This window comes from Megalobrama amblycephala, linkage group LG12 (genome assembly GCF_018812025.1).
Source record: "Megalobrama amblycephala isolate DHTTF-2021 linkage group LG12, ASM1881202v1, whole genome shotgun sequence".
Lineage (NCBI taxonomy): Eukaryota > Metazoa > Chordata > Actinopteri > Cypriniformes > Xenocyprididae > Megalobrama > Megalobrama amblycephala.
In genome coordinates this window covers 15,905,762-15,920,393 of record NC_063055.1, presented here as the reverse complement: position 1 = coordinate 15,920,393, position 14,632 = coordinate 15,905,762, and the positions used below count along the sequence as shown (strand labels likewise).

The following is a 14,632-nucleotide window of genomic DNA, read 5'->3' as shown; positions in this document are numbered from 1 at the left end:
TTTCTCAACCAATTTCAACAGTTTATGATGTGCATGGAGTACGGTTCAGTCTCCAAATGCTTAGAATCTCTGCAGTTAGTCTCACACTTGTCAAGCATAGATTTGGTTTATTTTTCTTGGTTAATAATTGTGGAGTCGTTCCTAATGTAAATGTAAATAATGAGACACTTGCAGTCAGTCAGCTTTCTATATTATTATAGCAATTAAAGGATACAAATACAGTCCAAAACAGTCAAATACAAAGATAAGTATATTATACTAATTATATGTCTATATAGTAGTGAATAGCACAATAATATAATAGTATAAGTAGTATAATAATATAATAGAGGAGGTACAGTCTCTTGGAAATTCAAAGACCAGTCCACACAACAGTCTCTTCAGCCTTCCTTGAGGTTTGTGTTGTCCTGGTTGCCAATGGCTAAAATATGTTAATTCATTTAAATCATATTTAGTTTAGTTCATTTATACTTGAGTTACCCATCATGCAAATGTTTGTGCAATAGTAATTGGAGTTTCTGTCTCTTTGCAGGTGGTTCAGACTAATAAATCAGCCTCTGTGCCATCTTATGCCACCAGACCGCCGCCACCACCATTTGCACGGTAATAATATACAATACCGGTCAAAAGTTTGTGTCAGTCATTTTTATAAGAAATTAATACATTTATTTATTCAGTAAGGATGCATTAAATTGACAGTCAAGACATTCATATTCTTACAAAAGATTTCTATTTCAAATAAACGCTACTTTATGTGAACTTTAACTTTCTATTCATCAAAGAATCCTGAAAAAAAAACATGTATCACAGTTTCCACCAAAATATTAAGCAGCACAACTCTTAAAAAATTACATTTTAAAGTAAATTAAAATAGAAAATATTAATTTTAAATTGTAATAATATTTCACGATATTGCTTTTTTTACTGTATTTATTATCAAATACAGCCTTAGTGACCATAAGAGACTTGTTTTAAATAGAAAGATCTTACTGACCGCAAACTTTTGAATGGAAGTGTAATGCATTCCAAAACATTAGTGAGCAGCCTACTTAGACAGCTGTCTTTTAAAGCAGCATTTGAAGTAGTTCCTCATAAGTTGCTGCTTAATAATCTTCTACACAGGAAGCAACATTTTGAAAGCATAATATGTTCATAAATCCAGTTTTTAGAGAGCTTATTTCTGACCCTCACCTACCCTCTGTCCACTCTCCACAGACCACCTGCTCCTACCCAACAACTAATGCCTCAAAGACCAGCGCCTGCACCCCCAGTATAACACACAACACAGACTGACAGTTGTATTTCTGTCTGGGATGGACAGGCCAAGTGTGAAATGTGCAGTGGGAGGAGTTGAGGAGGCATCACCCTCTCCCCCACTTATTCCCCCTGTCCTTCTGTAAACAGCTGTCAACTGTCAATCAAACAGAGAGACAGTCACTGTTGCCAAAGGAACCTACATCCGCAATACATCAGAGTACACGATAGGAGCGAGAGAACTCTTTAGCCAATTAAACGATTCCCACCTGTCACGTGACATAAGATGCCTATGGCAACAGACCGATCTCCTTAAATGTTATGATTCTTATGTGCTATATAGGACCACTGAGACTTATTGCACTTCAGTAATGTTCACTGTTTATAGGAATGTACAGAGACCCTTTGATCATAGGCTGCCCCTCTTTCTTTTCTTTTTTTTCTTTTTTTTACACAATGTAATCTGTACATCCACAGTCAATCATTGTTCCAAAAATTGTTATATGTAAAGGACAAATGCAATAATTTAGTTTGCTAGGCATCCCTAATGTTTTACAAGGTTATCAAGTCATTAGTAGTATCTAAATGGCCCGTGGTAACTGCAAATCATTCTCTTTGCACTGTGGCGCATAATATTCGTAATATAAATAATTTACATCTTGCAATACTGGAGTGCAAGACAAGAAACAAAATACATTAAGTAATTTTGTTCTTTTTATTATCATTTGAAATTGTTTGTACCAACTCAGTGATTTGAAACTACTATTTTACCATTTTTATATAGTTTTATTTCCATACTTTTATTTATATGTAACTTTTATAGAAAATCTATTTTTTACTTTATTTGCCAAGTGAAATTCTGTCCCCAGTGAGGCAAAAATCAGGTAAACATGAATACTTGTTTTTGAAAATGATTAATTTCTGACACTTTTTTTTCTTTGTGGTTAACATGGCTTTTTTTTTTTCTTTACAAAAAAAAAATACAAACAACAATAACAATGAAAACAAAGTGGAAGCTTTTCTCCTATCGTTTTTAAGGGCTACATGACTTTATGCATGATATCACATCCTATGCGATAAATACAGAATTTCTTCCTTTATGAAACTGATTGTCTGCATGTTTCATAGACTTCTTTCTTTGCAATGACCGTAATACCACACGGGGTATAGTATGTGTATAAAGTCATGCACCCGCAATTAAACACACACAAACATGTCTGTTGTAGGCCACATTAGACTGTATCCTCACACTAGGACATTTACATCATAGCAAAATCAGTAAGTGCCATACAGTACATGTCTGATAAGTGTTATTTTACATTTGTATGATTAACTGAATGAATGATGGACACAACAACCCACCCCCCACACATTGTATTTCAATTTATGTGTACATGATAACATGACAGGTGAAGCAGTTGTGGATTGTTGATGTTTTATGGATAAAAGATGGACTTAGTTTATTTTGGACTACCTACAGTGTGATGCTGATGATGGTTTTTTGCATATGAAAATAAAAAAAACACTGGTATGTTTTTATTGATGTGAGGTGCATGTTAAACAATTTGGACAGCATTCTTTTCAGTGAATCAGTGTCATGAACAACTCAGTCATGTTAATTGAAAATTTATGTTGTAAGCAAATTTCTATTGATCATAAAAAATGTATTCATGCATGCTGATGTTTGTTTTGATAGTTTGTTTTAGCAATTTTGTTGTAAATTTGTCGTTTTTATCAAATTTATATTTCTATTTAGCTTTAATTTAGTTTTAGTAATTTTAGTACTTCAACTTAAACTTCTTTCAGTTATGTGCCAAGGCAACATTTCAGATTTTTAAGTTTACATTTTTCATCTGATATTTATATTTTATTTGAGGTCAGCTTTATTTTAATTAAACTGTTCATTTTGCTGATTATGAAAACGCCAAGGAGCTCTAAAAGACAGACGTGTGAGACAAAACTATATTGAGAAATCTTCTAACGCACGAGTCCTTTGCTCATTCATTATGTATTAGGGCAAAATGTTTCCTGTCCATATGGAATTTGAAATTGTCCATTACTCTGATCAAAACCACTTGAACACAAATCACGTCGTGAGGAACTTACCAGAAGCGCTAGAAAACAGTATTACATTAATAGTTAAATCGTTTTATTGAAACGTTCAAATACTTTTTTCAGTCAAGAGATGTTGAAGATTTTGACTTGTTTAATAGAAATGTGTAAATTATATTTAGGATTGCCGGATGTCACGTGATGACGTAATTAAGTTATAAAGAATAGCATAAATAAAAAACCGTTTTAATAGGTTCTTTGAGAAGAACGGTTTGAATAAACCGATTGTTTATTAACTCCGAGAGAAGATACCGCGCGAAACCTAGAAGTGACGTCGGAAGCGGCTGACGTTCTTTATGACGGAGCTGTTCTAGTGGTGTCGACTGTCACTCTCGTGAGCAGCGCAGGGGTCGGTGGAGCCAATACCAACTCCAGTGCATGACCAGTTAACAACGGCTGTCGGTACAAGTAAGTTTTTCTTGTTTTATGTGTACACACTTCCATCCACCGTTAAAAGGATACTGAATGACAACGTCGGCAAATACTGTACGGAAGAGGCGCGTTCCTCTCTTCATTTCTTTTTAGCATGGCTGCTTTGCTCTTGTTTGGTGTAGCACGAAGTTAACTGATATTTGTGGACATAAGTAGGTATTTAAGGAGAAGGATACTTAACTATCCAGTTACAAAACTACGTGCCCGAGCCGACCTTAATTAGCTCATTATTGTTGCTAGGTCAAGGTTTTGTGGTTCACAGCGGAAATACGTAGGGTGTGTGTCTTTATTCATTAAACAAATACGTTTAACAATAAAAAAAAATAAGCAACTTCGTAATAAAATTTGAAATTGCATGATTGAACTCCAGTATCGGCTTTCGATTTGACGGTTAGCATGCGCTGCTAATATTTTCATAAGACCCGTTTAGTGAAAGGACATAATGATTGACACCCCATGTCTCCATTAGCCTTCCACTAGGCATGACCGGTGGGCGGAGTTAGGAATCTCCGGCCAATGGCTCTCTGAAACGCTTCAGTAGGCGGGCGGGGTTGAGTGACTCATCAGTGAAGGGGAGTGGAATGTGGACGCAAGGTCAAAACATAGGCGTGTGGAGGGAGAGAAGGGGTCCATGTTTATTTCAACCACATGGTCATATTAGTTTAATTTTAGCGGAAAAGGACACCGATATTATTATTATTATTATTATTATTATTATTTAAAAAAAGAGTATAGTTCAGTTTATTACATTAGCAACGGATCTGATTTATTTTTTTTATGTAGGAAGAAAAGACAATGCTTTGTCAAAATGTGAGGAAAAAACTCTCTTCCCAAAGTTGCACATGGCATATTGTGTTGAAAAATATTAATTTAATGAGGCCAAAAATACTACCGAGATATAAAATAAGTAATCTGTTGTGGGCTTCAAGGGTTTGCAGTGTATCATGCATTGAAAGTTATGTAATGTTTTTTACACGTGGTTTCTACAATAAAAATGTGACGTTATAATTAACATGCTTTTGCATATCAGATAGCTATGTGATATCAGTTAGAAATATCAGATATCAGATAGAAATCTTTTTACCTACATGCTGTATAGTTTGTAGTATGTTATATGGGTGATTAAAATAGACTCACCTTTAACCCCCAAGTTCTTTGTGTGCATTAGTAAAGATGTACTTTTTTTTTTTTTTGCAACAATGGAGGTTCACAAGCATTAAAGGTTTTTGTAACTTGATAACATCAGTGTTATGCAAGTTATGCTCTTGTTTATTGGCAAAGCAGCAGTTTAAAAATAAATTCAAACTTCACATCATTCAACAAACACTACATGGTTGCTGTGTGCCTAAATGTAAGCCACTCCAGCCAAAACCCTTCGGACACTTTATTCCACAATCACTTTATGTAAAACACTAAGTCTTTTAATGTTTACAGGACAATGAAGGCATCATGTTCTCAGAAATAAGGTTCTTTGTAGCTCTTGTTCTTTATCAGGAGCTTGACTAGCTCTTTGACCTTTGTACCGGGGACTTAGGGGAGCCCGCTTTTTTTATATATATATATATATATATATATATATATATATATATATATATATATATATATATATATATATAATTTTTACAACGGGGGGGTGGGGTGGGGGGGGTCTTGCACTTGCGCACTTACAAAGATACATAACAGACTGTGTACACTATTTATGCAAGCACTATATAGGATAAATCACTATACAGGATTTACCCTATTATACATTATCGACATGAATTGAAAGGTGAAACAAGTCTATAAACAAAGCATCAGGCTGTCTTTGAGTTCACAAGAACAATGGTTAAAGTTACTCGTCAGGCTACAGAAGAATACCAAAATTCCTCCGTTAAATTAGGTCTAATACATCGAGAGTCACGCAGAGCTATAACAACCCAGCCAGAACACATAATTGTAAATAACATGCCTCACCTTAACACAGGCCTGGGGTAGGGCTGGACAATAATTCAATATCAATATATATCGCGATATAATTTTTTTCGATAACGGTGATATGATTTTTAAACACATTTCCGGTATTTCGATATATAACGTACATTACAGCATTTCTCTGAGGCGCAGCGGTTAGAAAGAGCAGAACGCGATTGGCTATTTGCGTGATGACGTACACCACATAGACACGCAGCCATCAGCCAGTGCTCAGCGTATCTATTGGTTAATATGCTTTGTTTAAAATAGCAACGTGGAAAACAGACAGACAGAGTTCAGATAATGTATGTTTCAGTCGATGGATGCGCAAAACGTTACAACAACGATAATCAAAAAGCGTGGACAAAACAGTCACTCTTTGTAAACTGTTAACAGCTAGTGCCGTCTGCTCTAATGTCCAGTCATTTACGCCGTCATCACCCGTTGATAGCGCGCGAGTGCAGGTGAGACCTGAACAGCACACGCTGCTATCTTTGTTTAAACTAAACTCATTTAAGCCTTGCTGATTTAAACTTTCAAGAACAAGACGCGAAAGAGAGCTCGCGCGCTGTGAGAAGATTTGTGTGCGCTCATCCGAAGCGCGCACACGCTTATTTCAGTCAGCGTGCAAATACTGAGTTCTCTTTCAAGTCTTGCGCTTCGGCGGACAAATTCATACAAAAATTATGTCAACATGCCCGTCTTGTCGAGTATCCTAGCAAACATAGTCAGTTATGTCTTAAGACTTAAGTGAACGTATAACAGTCGAGAAAGACAGCGCATGTGTAACAGTAATATGTACTGGATCGTGCATGTCTTAAAGGGGAAAAAAATATTCCTGCTGCCTGTTTTTAATGTTAAATCAAACAACAAATAACAAAGAAATCACTCACTGCTCTTGACTGAATAGTTTTTGTAACTTCAATAATGATTCATCTTTATTTATTTTATACAGTAAGGATAATATGCAGTGTTATTTTATATTTGATTACTTTATCCATTTTCTGTACCTGAAAACTACTGTTAGATACCTGAAAAACCTGAAAAGCACTGTTTATTTTATTTGAATATTTGCTTTATTGTACTTATTTGTGATGTTGCTTGTAGTTTGATTGTTTGTTCTTATTTTCTTTATTTTTATTTGACAGTAGTCCTATTTTTATGGTCACGGTTTCGGTACGGTTCAGTATGTGCTAATAGCACGTACCAAAACCATGACCCTAAAACCGTGATACAAACCGAACCGTGAGCAATTTGAACCGTTGTACCCCTAGTGTCATCAACACTCAACAACGTCCTTGCCCCAGCAATGTGTTTTTGTTGTTTCACACTGTTTTTTTCTGTTTTTACTGTTCATAATCTTTATCTTGGCTGAAGCACTTTTGTTTTAATCTATATTAAGGATAATAAAATCAGCCTACATTATAGTTTAATGTTAAAGATATTAATATTACTAAAGTGATTGAGTCTTATGTTTATTTTTTATGTTTGTATGAAGGCTAAATACAAATAAAAGCTGAACATAAATTTATTTGTACTGTTTTTTTTCTAAAATATTATATAGTTTTATAGGAAGAGATTTCATAGATTTGGCAAATTCTTTTTTCAGACATTTGTAGGTACAGACATCCATTGTGGCCGTTCTTGGCAGTTTTTCTGAGGCTATTATATAGTTCATATCGATATCGGAATTATATCGTATCGACCGAAATTAAGAATTATATCGTGATATAAATTTTGTCCATATCGTCCAGCCCTAGCCTGGGGTCAGCTTAATTTGCTGTTCGAGTTAACGTGTACTAAACATAAGTGGAATTTGCACCGCAGCGCCCCCACACCTTGATGCTCATGACAAGAATAGCATGTATATAGTTATCTTTATTGAAGTGAATTAGGTTTAAATCGTTGTCATGCATGAATGAATGATATTTTTGCAATTTTACACATCATAATCCATGAAAACTGAAATTGCACGTCAAAATAACACATTGTCATGATTTTTTTGAGACCCCCCAAAATTTCACAAATCATATTTTCAGGGGAGCCCATGTCTTCTTAAGGGGAGCCGAGCTCCCCCTAGCTTCCGTAGTTCGCACCCTGGTCTGGGCTCTGGAGGTGACCATTGTGCCATGTGAAGTACTAAGCTGCATTTACTGCATAAACAGACATGAACGATTACATTCAGAGCTGTATGAAGATGTTTTGTCTTGATGATGACTGCATGCTTACTGTTGTACTTAAAATTAGGGCCTGATTACCGATGGTGTGAGGACTCCATTGTAATTTCTCGGTCAATTATTCTTCTTCTCCGAAAGGAATAGCATTTTTGAGGGCCTAAATGTGCTCCAAAACTCATGAAAGTTTGCACATGTGTCAGATGTGGTGAAAATTTACATCTGAAATAGATTTCATTATTAAGTGTGGCAAAATAGTTCGATAGCGCCACCTACAAATTTTTAATTAAGTGCCCTTCAGTCACTGGGTGCAAAATCTGAAAACCCAACAGGAAGTGAGATATTTTGAATTTTCTCCACAAAATTTTGGCAGTTTTTGCCATTTCCAGACATTGTACTTTAACAAACTCCTCCTAGAGCTTTAATCAGATCAAGGTCATATTTGGTCAGTCTAATCTAAAGGCCTTTGCAACCTTAAATTGCAAAGATCTTGAATCTTGAAGGGCGTGTCCGTGGCGGCCTGACAAAGTTCGATGTTTTGCCATGAAATAGGAAGTTGTTGTAACTCGGGTGTACGATGACCAATCTGCCCCAAACTTCACGTTTTATTAGAGTGCCACCTGCAGGCAACAGGAAATGTCATGTTTTACACTGTGATTAACTCCTCATAGACATTTAACCAGATCAACATCACATAATTTGGTCAGTCTAATCTTGCATATTGCCCACCGTGCTCTGTTTTCCTAAGCCACCGGGTGGCAGTGGCATGGGTGCGAGGGCCCTTTCATCTCTGCTTGCAGCTTTAATTTATATATTAGATTACAACTGTTTAGGTGCGTCCCAATTTGTGTACTTATGCACTATTCTAAGACATTTTGAGTATAAATAGTGCAAGTATGTGTGCTCACACTGAAAATTCCAAAAAGAAAAAGTGCACTTTAAATACCCGGATGATGCACTAAATTTACGGAAAAAACTAATTGTGGAATGTTGGACACTTCATGCACTCAACTGTCGCATCTTTAATTACGTTGTGGAGTGGGAGGGGCTATCAGTCTCTGATGTTAAATGACGAAATAACCTTATAAAATTCACATGCTACACGGATGAATACATAGTGCATAAGTACATAATGTATAAGTGCATAGTGTATAGTGCGTCATGTGGGACGCAACTTTTGTTTTGCTTTTGCACTAAAAATCTAATTTCTCCATGTCATACCCAGGGCAGGAACTTCCTAACAGCATACTATTTGTCTTTGTCTTTAAATTGTTGAGTTAAACTGCACATCTGATTGACTTTTCTATTTTTCTTCCAGAGTGCAAAACGCAAATAGGAGTAAAAGGTCAAGGGCTTTTGGAACGTGACCGTCCTTCTACAGGAAATTGAAACACATTTTCCGTTTTGGGCTAAAGAAGGAGGTGACACTTCTCCTTTCTTTTGTGGCACTGGGGACATCCAGGAACTTGTGAGTGTGGGTGGTGTTCATTCAATAGACTGCGATGCACCGCTTAAGGACTTGTGCGGCACGGCTCCGGCCAATCACGGCCTCACAGACTGCTAAAAATCTATCACAGCAGAGGCCAGCAGCCACCCCTAGGACGTTTCAGCCATTCAGGTGCTACACGGCACCGGTGGCCGCAGAGCCGTTTCTGAATGGAACGAGCTCTAACTATGTCGAGGAGATGTACTATGCATGGTTGGAGAATCCCAAAAGTGTGCACAAGGTAAGAGGCAGAGGACATGCAGTTGGATGATGTGAAGAAAGAATGAAGAGACGTCTCTGTTGTCTTGTCCATTCTCAAACTAAAGTTTTGGGTCTTGGGTATTTGCATAAAAATGCCAAAAAAATATCTCAATCCAAGTATACACTGAATTTCCATCTGTCTACAGATGCTGGGTAGCAACTTGTGTGTCTAAGATCACATTACTGGGATCCCTGGTTGTATTTTTAGAGCAGTCACGGGAGTGTGCTGGTTCCAGGACATACTGACACGCAGCTGATTCATTATGGGCAATTAGTTGCTTTCACCCTCTGCACTTCTAATGAGGTTTTATGTAATAAACTTCCATTATAATAACCACCTTTATAGTTCAAAAGGGAGTACAAGGTCCACAGTATATTGGGTTAATGTTTTGCTCACCGTCCTGTGTATGGATATTTCCACCTATCCCTCAGGCATTTACATTTTGGCCATCTAGATCAGATATTCTCTCAGGTTCTGAAGGAATGGTACATTTAAAAGATGGTATGGTGTTTTGATTCCCCCCACCACCACAGAAGTTGCAACATTGCTGTGGTTTCTTGATCTGAATTCCCCCCAACTTTATTGTTTTCAGTGTTATGGTTGCTAACCTTAAAGTACCTTAGTAATTTGTATAGTCCCCACATTCATGGAAACCATGGAATTCTAAAATGGTGTTTTCCAGGCAGGGGTACATATAAAATCTTAAAAGTCATGTAGTGAATATAATTTTTTTCTTAGGGCTGGGTACTATTAACACTGATTTCACGAACTGATAAGATTACAGTTTTGTTTGATATTTGGATATATATCAGGTATGGATATGTAAAGTTCATGTCATTTTTTTTTTTTAAGGAAAACAATAAACTTCTGTAAACCATACAGGGAACACTGTCAGTTGGTACATTACTAACAATAAATTCAATTGCTATTTATTTTTAGATATAATCAACAAATCAAAACTAGGTTCTATAAAAATGTTTAAATTGCACATAAGACAGTTTTTATATCTTCCTTTTAATGACAGTTAGGCTAATATAAACATTTAAATGGTGGCTGTCATAACTAGTTTTCTTATTTCATTTGTGTGTTTGAATAAATTTGCCATAGTGCTGGATGAACAGGTATACTGGTTTCAATTTCGCATATAGTATGATCTAGTATAGTATCTTTTCAATGGCCACGAACAGCACTGTGTAGTGTTTTGAGAGGGGACTTCTGCATACCCTTCTTTCTAGTGGTTATAACTTAAAGGTGCCCTAGATTCAAAATTTGAATTTTCCTTGGCATAGTTGAATAACAAGAGTTCAGTACATGGAAAAGACATGCATTGAGTTTCAAACTCCATTGCTTTCTCTTTCTTATGTAAATCTAATTTCTTTAAAAGACTTCCGGAAAACACGCGGATCTCAACATAACACCGATTGTTACGTAACAGTCGGGGTGTACGCCCCAATATTTGTATATGCCAGCCCATGTTCCCAACATTATGAAAGGCATTAGACAAGGGCAGCCAGTAACATCTGGATCTGCACAGGTGAATCAACAGACTATAGGTAAGCAAGAACAACAGCGAAAATGGCAGATGGAGCAATAATAACTGACGTGATCCATGATAGCATGATATTTTTAGTGATATTTGTAAATTGTCTATCTAAATGTTTCGTTAGCATGTTGCTAATGTACTGTTAAATGAGGTTAAAGTTACCATCGTTTCTTACTGAATTCACGGAGACAAGAGCCGTCGCTATTTTCATTTTTAAACGCTTGCAGTCTGTATAATTCATAAACACAACTTCATTCTTTATAAATCTCTCCAACAGTGTAGCATTAGCCGTTAGCCACGGAGCATAGCCTCAAACTCATAGAGAATCAAATATAAACATCAAAAGAAATACTTTACTCACAGAATTCGCGAATTAAAGGGGCTGCGCGCTGAAAAAATCAGTGCATAGTTAATGATGCCCCAAAATAGGCAGTTAAAAAAATTAATTTAAAAAAATCTATGGGGTATTTTGAGCTGAAACTTCACAGACACATTCAGGGGACACCTTAGACTTATATTACATCTTGTGAAAAAGCATTCTTGGGCACCTTTAAGAACAAAAATAAATAACCCACACAACTTACTCTCTTTAACATGGCAAATACCATGCAGTGCCCTATGATGACAGAGCCAACAGAATCCAGTCACATATGGAACTTAATGTTTAAAGGTGGGGAAAGTGATATTTCAAAAACGCTGTTGTTGACATTTGAAATCAACCCAAACAAACCCACCCCTCTCTTCATTGCTCCGCCTGAGAGTGGTGAGAGTAGATGTCTGTTTATCACAGCTGATGCGCAACAAAATAATGCTTCATGAAAAATAAGGCACAGATGATGAACGAACGACAAGGAAGCACAAAAATGAACGTACATTACACAAGAGTAAATACAAACAAGAGTTTGTTGTTAGTTGCCAACAGCACAGCAGCTCCAGACATTCAATGACACTCAAATAGAGGTCTGCGTGGGACTGTTTTTTTTTTTTTTCGTCCCGCTCCCGCAAGGATCCCGCCTAAAATTCACTCTTGTGTTCACCAGCTATCCGCATATAGTGATTTTCTTCCTGACCTGATGGGTCTCACTAAATTTAGACCGTTTCCAGAATCTCGCATTTAAACTTCCCCTACAGAAAGAGAGTGATTGGGGATAACAAATATAAAATGTTGCATACAAGATTTTTATTTGTTATTTGTCTTATGATGCTGTCAACACCCTAAAAAATGTCAGAGAAAAAAAGTCACAAAGAATAATAGGCTAAATATCACACAGACAAAAAATAGGCTAAATTAAATAGCCTAACAACTTGTCCCTCAAAACTATAGGCTAAGACAAAAATACATAAAAATGAAAACTGTTGGCTTACTAGCTATACTGCAAAACGAAATCTTTTAACATCCATGCAATAACAGAATGACGCTGAATGACGACCTTTTCAGAATGTCTCTTCTGTGTGAACGCCACCACGGCAGAAAGTTTTGTTCACTTCAAGTTCAAGCACAGATGCGCTGATGCCAACGCATCTCGGGAGCAACCAGGTTATTGTCAGACCGCCCACTCCCGCCTAATGTACACTATAGTTACCGACCGCAATCCGCCTTTCATTCAAAAATTAATCCTGCGCAGCAAGAAATCTTATCGGTTCCCCGCGGGAATGCAGACCTCTACACTCAAACCCAGTGTTACGTGTGAAGCGGAATCAAAGAAGCCTCCATGTCTGTTTTCCAGCCTTCCTGCTTAGCTTCTCCAGTGCTAGAAAGATTTTTTTTTTAATATTAATGTGTGTCCTAAAGCACTTGCCCAGTAATAAACCTTCATTTCAGTGATATTCTTTTGAGCTCTTTTGTATTGGGTCTCATTTCTCTTTCTGCAGTCTTTTTTCAAATCTCCCTCTTGCTCATTCTGTCTCCTTGACTGTCATACCCCCCTAATGCTGATTGGCTACAAGTTTGTTGTTGGTGTCGGTCCAACTAACTTCCAAACAGTGTTTTTGAAATATGGCTTACCCCACCTTTAACCTTGAATGTCATAGAAAATGGCAAATTTTGGATGAAAAAATCAAACATAGGGTTGTACAATGAATCAAATTGTGATATGAACTGGTGTCTGATATCAAAGTTCAATAAGACTGTTATGTAAATCTGAAGTCTGCATGTACTGCATGTCTCTGTGTGAATGAGTGCCACTGTTTCGTCTACTACACACATAAGCTACGTCTCATTTCAGAGGCTACATTCTCGGATTTGAAGGCTGCATAACATCATCAAAGATGTCTTATTTAAGAAAAGTAACCGTAATAAAATTGACTGTTATTCCTTATGAGGTGTAAACTAGTATAATTTCTTTCTTACTTTGCAATCTTAACTGTTACTTTTCTTAAAAGATGACCACCTTGATGACGTATGCAGCCATCAAATGCGACCTCTGGAGGATGCAGCCTTTGAAATGAGAGCTCTGAAGCATGTGCAACGCGTGTTGTTTCAGTTGTTTTCATCGTCTACCTTCTCACTATGATGAGGACATGAACACATGAACTTCATCTGCAGTGCAGCTCTAAGAGTCTCTTCACAAGCATTTCACCATTAAATTTTAAAAAATTATCATCATCAAAAACTCAAAAGTCTTCACAACAACCCGTCGAAATACAGGTTTGGTTTAACTTGAAGAAAATAATATGGAAGAAATATATTACTATTGCACAGTAGAATGTACTTCTAAACTTTATTATTATTATTATTATTATTATTATTATTACTTTAAGGAATATCACAAGTTTTCATACGTTTAAATTTAAACAGTGAACTTGCCAAAAAATACATTTTCATTTGATTTACATTTTAAAAGATTAACTACATTTGATTAACACCATTTTTTTTTTTAAAGTACTTTCTCTAAGTAGTGTTTTTGAAAGCCACTAAAATGCTATATAAAGGTCCAGTCATGAAAAGAAAAAAACACCCTGATAGACAGTGAAACCGCCAGAGTCTAAAATACTGTGATACAGATTTTTGGTCATACCACCCAGCACTAATTTGTCATCACTAATAGGTTAAGCAAAAATATAATGAATATGTAATATGGCGCATACGTTTATCAAAATACTCCTTTTTAGAGTTCTTTTTTTTTTTTCTTAGCTAACTAATGAGCTGTGGACACTGAATGGCTTTCCTGGCATAAATGTAAAGTTCTATGAAATATGGTTTAGAAATTGTTTTATTGTCTTTGAGACAATAAAACGAGACCAGCCACCAAGGTCAGATGCTGCAGTTGCTCAAAATCTGCTGTGAAAGCCTTGATGATGACACACTTTATTCTCATTGGTCAGATTCTGTGATGACTAGGAAGACGTGTGTTGTGTTATTTTCTTAGACAAGTTCCTGTATTTAACCAATCTTGATATTGAATATCAGATATTCT

At 36.4% G+C, this 14,632-nt stretch overlaps 2 protein-coding genes across 6 annotated transcripts in view; both read left to right on the top strand.

The window, feature by feature from the left end:
• The window catches only part of adam9 (ADAM metallopeptidase domain 9), a 66,672-nt gene extending 63,879 nt beyond the window's left edge, over positions 1 to 2,793 (top strand). For both annotated transcript variants that reach the window (XM_048209147.1, XM_048209146.1), the window contains 2 exons: positions 533 to 603; positions 1,216 to 2,793. In XM_048209147.1, coding sequence (XP_048065104.1) covers positions 533 to 603; positions 1,216 to 1,276 — 132 coding nt within the window. In that variant the 3' untranslated portion in view covers positions 1,277 to 2,793. The remainder of the gene's footprint in view (positions 1 to 532; positions 604 to 1,215) is intronic.
• An 826-nt stretch (positions 2,794 to 3,619) lies between these two features.
• ogdha (oxoglutarate dehydrogenase a) overlaps positions 3,620 to 14,632 on the top strand; it is a 43,558-nt gene continuing 32,545 nt past the window's right edge. For all 4 annotated transcript variants that reach the window (XM_048209142.1, XM_048209141.1, XM_048209140.1 and 1 more), the window contains exons 1-2: positions 3,620 to 3,774; positions 9,244 to 9,652. In XM_048209142.1, the coding sequence (XP_048065099.1) occupies positions 9,428 to 9,652 (225 nt within the window). In that variant the 5' untranslated portion in view covers positions 3,620 to 3,774; positions 9,244 to 9,427. The remainder of the gene's footprint in view (positions 3,775 to 9,243; positions 9,653 to 14,632) is intronic.